The following is a 9,443-nucleotide window of genomic DNA, read 5'->3' as shown; positions in this document are numbered from 1 at the left end:
CCTTGCTCTTCTCTCAGAATTGTTACTAAGACAGAAAATAAGGGTTTTTAAAAATTAAGCATCGGACTGTGCAAGGATTGCTGGGCCTCTAGGCTCCCCAATTTCTCCTATGAAAACCCTGCTGTGTTGTATTCTAGAATCTAGAGAGGCGGGTACAGCCGTGCAGCTTTGTAAAGAGACAAACCACCACTGAGACAATACAATGCAAGCTGAGATACAAGGAGCCCTTTTATAAGAAGTGACATGCTTTGTGAATGGGGCCTTCCAGTGGCTGGGCAGGCCTGACAGCTCGGTTCGGTGGCAGGAAGCAGCAGGTGAGGATTTCACTGTGCACTGGCAGCCATGAATAGGGTTGAATGTTTGTCCTTTTAGGTTCTGCTCCTGGACCGGGCCAGACCAGAACAGAGCTCAGGTTGGTTTCTCAAAGAGGTACTCGAGATCTGGGGCCCGCAGCCTCTGTTCTTTATTCTTGTTCTTGGCAAAGTCCCTCAGCATTGCCATGACTTCATTTTCAAAGATCTCGGGGGCTGGCTTTGCTTCTGCAGAACAAGGGGATAAGAGACAGAGCTCAGGCCAGTTTCAAGCTCGAGGCCTAAACTCTGGCCCTGGGCTCGGTGTACTTCCTCCAGCTAAGAAGCCTAGACCCGTCCTGCCCTTCAACTGAGCTTGGGATTGAACCTTCCTCTGCCCCAGCAACATGTTTCCTGGTTGTTTCCAGCGTGGTGTGTAAACCCCCTTAGACCTGTGATGGCGAACCTTTCAGAGACCTTCGAGCCCGAGTGGCCAAACTGCAACCCTCATGCTATGTGTGAGCCTTCTGCTTTACCCCAGACAGGGGAGGGATGAAGTGTTCCCATTGGACTGCTGGGCAGGGGGGTAGGTGATAAGAGAAATGTCCTTAGGTTCGTGTGGAGAGGGGGAAGGGAGCCTCTCCCTCCCAGCCAAATTCCACCACACATGCCATAGGTTTGCCAACATGGTCCTAGACCAGTGATGGTGAACCTTTTAGAGACCATGTGTTGTACCCCCCCCATCGGACAGGAAAGGGAATAAGTGGAGAGGAGCAGGGAGGCATGGTGGAGAGGGGGAAGAGAGCAGCTCTGCCAGAGTCCCTCTGCCTTTCTAGTAACTAACTCTGCTGGGGCCTGTGTGTATGCGTACAGAGAAGTCTCTGTGTGCCATGTTTGGCCCTCATGCCATAGGTTTGCCATCACAGCCCTAGACCATGCCTCTTCATTGGGCTGGGACTACTTACACTGTAGCAGCTGGGTTGGGTGGAGGAAGGAAATTGGGGAGAACCAAAGTAGATAAGAGCCCTGGAAATCAGGAAGACCTGAGTTCAAATCATTTTGTTCCTAGCTGTGTGACCCTGGGCAAGTCATCTTTTAAGTTTCCTTAACTATAAAATAGGGGTAGTACAGCACCTACTTTATAGGTTTGTTGTGAGCATCAAATGAGATATTTGTAAAGCAAGTAGCACAGCACCTGGCATGTAGCAGGTACTACATAAATGCTATTATTAGCATTCGTTATGGGTTTATTATGGTGCCCAACATCCAGACAGAACTTGCCAATGTCTGATGGATTTGACACACTAATCACGTGGCTAATTTGTGGAAAGACTAGGCCAAGTGCTTTCTGAGAATAGCAATCTGATTTATTGCTCTGTCTCTCCCTTGAGAAGGTAAGACTTTCTTGCTTTTTAAATGTCTTCAGAGCCTTGCACAGAGTAAGGGTAAAATACCCTTTTCATTTATTCATTGACAACAGAATGTTGATATTCTTGCAACCACATTCTTAGGTGGCCCTGATTGTACAGTGCCTAACATTGGTATGGGCTCAGAAGTAAACAGATCTGGGTTCCCATCCCAGCTGACACACTTACAATCTGGGAAGACACACTATTTCAGAACCTCAAGTTTTGTTTTTTTTTTTCATCTGTAAAATGGGGTTAATATTTGCACTCAGGCAATCCTATCCATCACCCAGCCTTAGATTCTCCTACTACCTGAGGATCTAGGGCCAGCTAGTCAGGCCCAGCTCATTGAGCTAGTCGCCTCAGCATAGTGCCTTTTAACAACTCTCAGCAAAGCCTCAGGGTGCCCTAGAAATGTAGCCCAAAGTCTGGATGGGACAGATGGGAGATCTCTCTGTTTTCATTTTATATTCTTCCTCAGACGACCCATTCAGATCGTCTCATCTTGAGTTGCTGTTATCCAGGCCTTTCCGGAAATGTTCTAAAGGGTAAGCCAGTGTGTTGAAGGCCTTTGAGCTGGATATTATTTTAGTCTAATCTCCTCATTTCACAACTAGGGACACTGAGGACCAGGAAGGGCAGGCAACTTTAGTCACACTTTTGAACCCTGTTCTTCTGTCCTCCAACAGAGCCCTTCCCATGGTCTCTGGCTCTTTTGCTCTTTCTTGGATATCACAGCATCCAAAAACCATGAGCTATTAAAGGAGTGTTCACAGGTTCCTGAAGTAACAGCGCAGTATTATTTTAAGCTTAGCTCACAGATTCAACAGAATCTTGTTTGAATGATGGGATAAGACTCAAGCATAACATAAAATTCATTTAAAAATATTCTTTTATTCTTGAGAAATAAATCTTATTCCTTGGTGGTATCCCACAGCTTAGTGTAAGAGCACCAGGCACACCTTGTTTTGGGTTTTCTGGATAAACTGAAGTGATGATCACAGAGAGCCAGGGTTTGCAACCTGGCGTGGCTACTGCTCATGTGACTTTTATCATGTCACTGATAGCCATCCCCTGCCCCTCCCCCCCATTCTAATGTGTATGATGACACCATCTACGGGACCTATGTGTGTAATGTGGGTGGGTGGGGAAGGATGGATCAAAGCCTGAGGATACTGTGACTGTTCTAGGAGTTGAGATACAAGAGGAGGCTTGATACTCTGTAAAGAATACTGGGTTTAGATCCAGAAAATCTAAGTTCAAGCCTTGGTTTTACTTACTGAAGTCAACAGTCTTAGACAAGTCACCTCCTCTCTCTGAGACTGGTTCCCCTGATGTAAATCGAGGGAGTTGGACCAAATAACCTCTGGAATTCATTAAGCCTAAAAATGTGTGTTCCAAATTTCTGGTCAAGAACACACTTTTGAGACCATGGCTCCCAGGGCCAACCAGTTCTTAAGGACCTCCATCTTGCTGTGCTTTAGGGTTTTCAGGTAGAGTATAGCCATCAAGCCAGGAGGGCCCTTAGGCCAACCCTGTCATTTCGCAGGGGAAGCCAAGTCTGGGAAACAGTTTGTGTTGGAGCCAAATTAGAACCCAGGTCCCCCAATTCCAGACCCAGAGCCCCAGGTCACCTTTGTCACCTGGCAGTACCTGTTGCCCAGTAGTAGATATCCCAGTCATTACTAGGCTCATTGATTAGTCGGTCATAGAGGTTCAGCTGCCTCTCCGTCATCTGGTGGAGATTCTCCTTGGCAAAGAGGCTAAATGAAGAGGAAAGAAGGTAGTTCAGAGGGGCTGCTTGTGGCCGAGAGGTCCCAGTGGCATATCTGCAGAAGCAGCCCAAGAATTCCCTCCCTTTCCTACCTCAGAAGGATGCAGTTCTCTAGCATGCCTCTCTTCCTGCTCTCATAAAGCAGGCGGGCCCTCTTGGTTTCAATTGGTTCATCTGTTCGCTCTTCCCATGGGGGCAAAGGGATTTCAAGCATGTCCTTTTGGGAGTCTGTTGGGCTGTCACCTCGGTAGAATCGCCTGGACATCGACTTGCCCCCGAAGGGAGATACAAGAGCGTGCCTGAACAAGGCAAGAAACTAGGGGGGGGAAAAGGGGGAAAAAAAAAAGCAGTGAGTTCAGCTGCATGTAACTCAAGTCAAGAAATTCTTTTAAAAGCCTACTAAGTGCTAGGGACTGTACACTGAAAAGAATGCAGATTCTTAGAATGCTCACCTGAGATGGGATGCAAAGGAAGTTATCTGGGGGCAGGGGGATAAGCTGCTCTAAATCAACTTCTAGGGTTAAGGCCCAAGGCCAAGTGTGTAAGTGTGGAGGGCACACAGGCAAAACCAAGAGTTCCTAACCAGAAGGAGCTCTAATAGGTGTAGAGAAAAACCTAATAAAAGGAGCTTTTGAGGAAGAAGAGAATGCAATCAGTTAGGATTGGGGAGTGGGGAAGGAATGGGGAATTTCTCGGAGGTCGAATCTGAGCTGCTGATGCAAATTTTGAAAGGCATGGATGAAGAGAACATGCACCCAGGGATAGGGATGGTTTATTTCTGAACAGATGCATGGCAATGTGAGATGGAAGATCCAACTGAGGGAATAACTGGGAGTCCAGTTTGGCTACAATGATAAATGTCAGGAGAACAATGTTAAATAAAGCCAGAAAGATTCTTTGTGGGTTCTTTGTATGTGGAAATACTCATGTTTATTGATGTTTGTCAAGTTCATAATGAAGAGAATCTGCAGGATTAAAAAAATAAATCTGGAAAGAATGGTTAGCGCCAGATTGTGGAAAGCTTTCACTGCCAGGCAGGGAAACTGGTATTTTCTCCTAGAGGTAAGTGGGGTTTGTTGTTAGGGTTTTTTTTTTGTTGTTTTTTTTTTTAAACCCTTACCAGAATTCTATCTTAGAATCAATACTAAGTATTAGTTCTAAAGCAGAGGAGCAGCTAAGAGCTGGACAATGGGGGTTAAGTGACCTACCCAAGGTTCCACCACTAGGAAGTGTCTGAGGCAAGATTAGAACCGAGGACTCCCAGTTTCTAGGTCTGGCTTTCTATCCACTGAGAGACCTAGGGGCCCCAGTTGCTAAGGTTTTTGAGCTGAAAGCAACATGGCCATGATTTATGGAGGATGAACCAAAGCACTGTGGAGGACAACTGGAGATGGAGAAATATAGGTGTCTATATAAAAATTCTCTGGGTAGCAACAATAAAGGTCTGAAAGAGAATATCCACAGGAAGGGAAAAGAGAGGATATGAGATACTGTGTAGACAGAACTGAGAGGACTTGGTTACTGATCAGATATAGAGGGTGAAGGAGAAGAGTCAAGGATGACTCAAGGAACATAGGTAGCTTAATGTGGAAGATTGTGGTGTTCACAGAAATTTTAGATTGGAGAAGGGTTTGGTTTAGGGCAGTGATGGGCAAACTTTTTAAAGAGGGGGCCAAAGGAAAGGAAATGTTCATCATCAGTCTGTTTCTAAGGCAACTCTTTCAAAGTTTCATTGTATTGTATCCTACTCGTTGTATTCGTCAGATTAGGAATGATGTCCTGCTGCCCCATAGAATATTATTTCAGGGGGACGCATGTGGCCTGCAGGCCTGGCCATAGTTTGCCCATCACTGGTTTAGGGGAAAGATGAGAAGTGGTGTGGTTTAATGGAAAGAGAATTAGACCTCAGTTCTCTGAAACTCTTGATTGGATATTATCTTGGGTCCCTCTGGGTTTCCACATATATAAAAGGAGGCTGGACTAGATAATCTCTAATGGTTCCTTCTAGGTATAAATTCCTTTTTTTTTTTTTTTTTTTAAACCCTTACTTTCCATCTTGGAGTCAATACTGAGTATTGGATCCAAGGCAGAAGAGTGGTAAGGGTAGGCAATGGGGGTCAAGTGACTTGCCCAGGGTCACACAGCTGGGAAGCTGAGGTCACATTTGAACCCAGGACCTCCCATCTCTAGGCCTGGCTCTCAATCCACTGAGCTACCCAGCTGCCCCAGGTATAAATTCTGATCTACCATTTCTACTATCCATACTCACTCACTTTAACTCCATATCTCTTCTCCTTGGTAGACTAGTGTGGAATAGTGAAATAAACACTCAGTTTGGAGTTGGAAGGCCTGTGCTTAGTTGGGTTTTGCTACTCATCTTGGGTAAGCTATTGAACTTCTCCCAAATGAGAAATGGTCCAAGGATTTGAACAAGAAAATCCAAAATTTCTATAGCTATGTGGACAACCTAAATCACTAATAATTAGACACACAAATCAGAGAAACTCTTAGCTTCCACCTCTTACTCAAAGAGAGGCGGGCTTAGAGATAGGAGATCCTGGGTTCAAATCTGAACTTGGATATTTCTTAGCTGTGTGACCATAGGTAAGTCACTTAACTACCATTGCCTAGCCCTTATTGCTCTTCTCCCTTGGAACCAATACATAGTATTGAGCATAAGATGGAAGGTAAGGGTTGAAAAACAAAAAAAAGAAAAACCTTGGAAGACTTCTATGAATTGAAGCAATGTGAGGTCAGGAGATAGGGAAGGGAAGAAGCATTTCTATGATACATGTGATGCTGGCACTGGGCTAAGTGCTATTTATTATCTCATTACATACAACAACCTGGGAGACATACCTTATGAGGTAGATGCTATTATTATTTTTATGCATTTTACAGATGAGGCAATTGAGGTAGGTAGAAATTAAGTGACTTTTCCAGAGTCACATACCTAATAATTTATCTGAGCCTGGATTTGAATTCCTGACTCTAGGCTTACCTTTATATCTACCTACTAGGAATATAAATTATACAATAAACACAAAAGCATAAAAACAAACAATTTTGAAAGATTTACTCTAATCAACACAATGACCAGCCATGATTCCTAAGGTCCAAGGGAAAAGAATGCCACCTCCCGATAGAGTGAGGAAGAGACATTTTTGAACAATGCCAACATGGGAATTTGTTTTGTTTGACCAGGAATATTTGGTGTAAGTGTTTCCCCCCACCCATTAGGGGTAAGGGAGATAGGAGGGAGATAATTAACTGAAAAAACAAAGCAAAAAACTTCTCTGGGTCTGTTTCTCCATGTTAACAATGTAAAGATTGGAATAAATGGTTTCCAAATTTTCTTCTAACTAAAAATCCTATGAACCACCAAGATGTGGAAATTGAGTCGCATAGGTTAAAAGATCTGTTCAGGAGGAAGGTAGAACTATAGATTTCAGAATAATGAGGTACTTTATGAAACTGCTACTGGGCTTAAGTATGTGGGCTGTGACAGAAAGAGACCTAGCAGCCCACCTAGTCTTTGACTACACCTCTTAGGCCCACCTTTTGATCATAATCCAAAGGTTCAAAACCTTGTGATTCATCCCAAACTGTACTTTTGCGTCAAGGTCATTTCCTCTTTCTGCCTTCTCTAGGCTCTGTCCAGTGAGTTCAAGTATATAACCATAACACCAAAGTATTTGGAGAGTAATGGAAAGTAGGCATAGCTGAGCTCTCTCCCAAGCAGCCTCATATTATTCCATGATCTTGGTACAGGAATAAGGCAATAAATAGGAGTTAATAAAGTACTTCCCCTTTAGCTTAGGAACCTTTCTTTAGGCCCTGAACCCTTGGGTAAATCCTTCTGAAGTCTTTGTTATAAACCTTTAAAAAAGAACATATGAGAGTAGGGGTGGCTTAGTGGATTGAGTGAGAGTCAGGCCAAGAGACCAGAGGTCCTGGGTTCATATCTGGTCTCAGCTATGTGACTCTAAGCAAGTAGTCACTTAACCCCAATTGCCCAGCCCTTATCGCTCTGCTGCCTTAGAATTCATACTAAGGCAGAAAATAAGGGTTAAAAAAATATATGAGGAATCAAAATTCTTTTATGAGCTTTGAGTAACTTCTTGGTTTCTGGCGGAAAATAACATCCTCATAACTGCACTCTGTTCCTTAACCAAACCTGTGTTTATGTACCAACTCTCAAGGAGCAACTTCCCTCATCCTACTCCAATTGGCAGAAGGCTGTTTCAGAATAGGGCACTCCAGACTCTCCTTCCCTTACCCACTCAGTCACTAGAGCCTTCCCTTCCGGAATCCTTAGGACTTTTCATTAAAACAATTCAGATTTCTTATGTACAATCAAAGAACTCAGAGTGGAAATCCCTAACTCCACAGTGGAAGAAAGTTGGCTAAGCAGAAATTTCATTATAATAGGCCCCATTTGCATGTTAAAGGTTGGTCCACAGCTTTTCAATCTCCATAACTGCTATTTGTACCTTAAAAGAGCCATAAAGATGAAGGTGGGGGGGCCTAAAGCTCCAAATCACCAACTTTGGGGGGTGGGGTGGGGGCAGGGATTATGCAAGGGAAACACTCAACTCTACCAAAGGTTAGTTAAAACCAAGGTTCTGAAAAGCCTCAGTAGGAGCCTCGGTCAGGAATTAAGATACCAAGACTGAGTCCACTGGATCTTAAGGTCTGAGCCTATCTTGTATAGTTTCCTCTTAGTAAGACCTTATTAAATTCCTGGAAAGCTAACTGAATCCCATCTCATCCTTTATCTTTCTCAGCACCAAGCAAGCACTGTACCTAAAAGCATCTACTATGTGCCAGGCACTGGGCTGAACATAACACATTACACATTACACACCCAAGAGGCATAAAAATATCAGGTCCCTCATTCTTTCCTCAGAGGAAAATGCTAGCTTAAAAAAAAAAAATCACACCCAGTGAAGCAATGGAGAAACCGTTATTTTTTCTTAAAAGCTCTTTCTTCTGTCTTAGAATGGATACTAAGTAACCCAAGTATCAGCTCCGAGGCAGAAGAGCGATAAGGGCTGGGCAACAGAGTTAAGTGGCTTGACCCAGGGTCACTGTTGGCCAGCCTCAGGCCAGAGTTGAATCCAGGTCGTCCTCTCCAGATCCGGTTCTAAGCAGAGGGCCACCTAGCTACCTCTTTCTTTGTTCTTAACTGAAGAGTTTTCCGCAGTCCCAGACAGGTCTTTAGCCCCGGGTTACAAGAAAGGCAGAAACAGAGCCTGCCTTTCTTGGAGAAGCTCCCAGGGCGTGGAGGACAGCTAGCTGTCATCTAGCTACCACAGAGGACCGGGAAAAGATTTCGGTCTAAGGCAGATCCATCCTCAGGATTCGGAGGAGCCGGCAGCTGCCGGATTTCTGCCCTCCTGACGCCGGGGGGCATGGGCTGGCCAGCTGCGCCGGGGCCGCCGCTTCTCCCTCCTCCCCCTCCCACCTAAAGTTCTTGGGGTAAAGCCGGGTTCTTCCGGCCCATTACTGTTTGGGGGGGTTCAAGCTGTGGGAGGATCGGGATGTGGGGATGCTGGGGGGCCAGAGCAGCAGGCTGCGGTCCGCGTGTCGGGGGGGGGGGGGCAAACGTCATCTCCCGAGACGGGGGTGGGGCCGCCCATTCGCCCATTCCAGAAACTAGGACGCAGAGGCGACGGACCCAGGCCCTAATCGAACCAGGACGGCCTGGGGGCCGCGGCTCCCTGGGCCCTCACGACGGGCAGGTCCAGCCTTCTCTCTGGAGCTCCGCGCCCTCTCCCCCGCCCAGCCTCGGCCAGTTCTCCTCACCCGAATCGCAGGGGCGGCAGCCCCCGCCGCCGCCATTTCCGCTCAGGCCCGGCCGGAAACGCGTCCACTCGCCACATCCGGGGACCTCGCGCCGGTCTCAACGCGCCCGCAGAGCCTAGCAGGGAGGTGGGAGAGGCGGGGCCGAGCGCGCGTGCGTGCTGCGTG

At 46.0% G+C, this 9,443-nt stretch overlaps 1 protein-coding gene across 1 annotated transcript; it reads right to left on the bottom strand.

Annotated features, from left to right (window-relative positions):
* Positions 1-210: 210 nt before the first annotated feature.
* Positions 211-9,382, bottom strand: SDHAF2 (succinate dehydrogenase complex assembly factor 2). The gene is made up of 4 exons (XM_044680233.1): positions 9,279-9,382; positions 3,563-3,786; positions 3,350-3,459; positions 211-539 (listed from the first exon to the last, which is right to left on the bottom strand). Exons 1-4 carry the CDS (start codon positions 9,312-9,314, stop codon positions 409-411), a joined length of 501 nt encoding a protein of 166 aa, XP_044536168.1. The 5' UTR covers positions 9,315-9,382; the 3' UTR covers positions 211-408.
* Between the last annotated feature and the right edge of the window lie 61 nt (positions 9,383-9,443).

The sequence above is a fragment of the Gracilinanus agilis genome, chromosome 6 (genome assembly GCF_016433145.1).
Source record: "Gracilinanus agilis isolate LMUSP501 chromosome 6, AgileGrace, whole genome shotgun sequence".
Taxonomy (NCBI): domain Eukaryota; kingdom Metazoa; phylum Chordata; class Mammalia; order Didelphimorphia; family Didelphidae; genus Gracilinanus; species Gracilinanus agilis.
The sequence above is the reverse complement of the archived record's forward strand: the minus strand, read 5'-3'. Positions and strand labels throughout refer to the sequence as shown.

Coding starts and splice junctions, on each gene's coding strand:
- SDHAF2 (XM_044680233.1), bottom strand. CDS start 9,314: ATGGCGGCGGCGGGGGCTGCCGCCCCTGCGATTCGG. Junction 3,460..3,562: donor GAGAACTGCATCCTTCTGAG/GTAGGAAAGGGA, acceptor CTCTTCATTTAG/CCTCTTTGCCAAGGAGAATC. Junction 540..3,349: donor TATCTACTACTGGGCAACAG/GTACTGCCAGGT, acceptor CTTGTTCTGCAG/AAGCAAAGCCAGCCCCCGAG.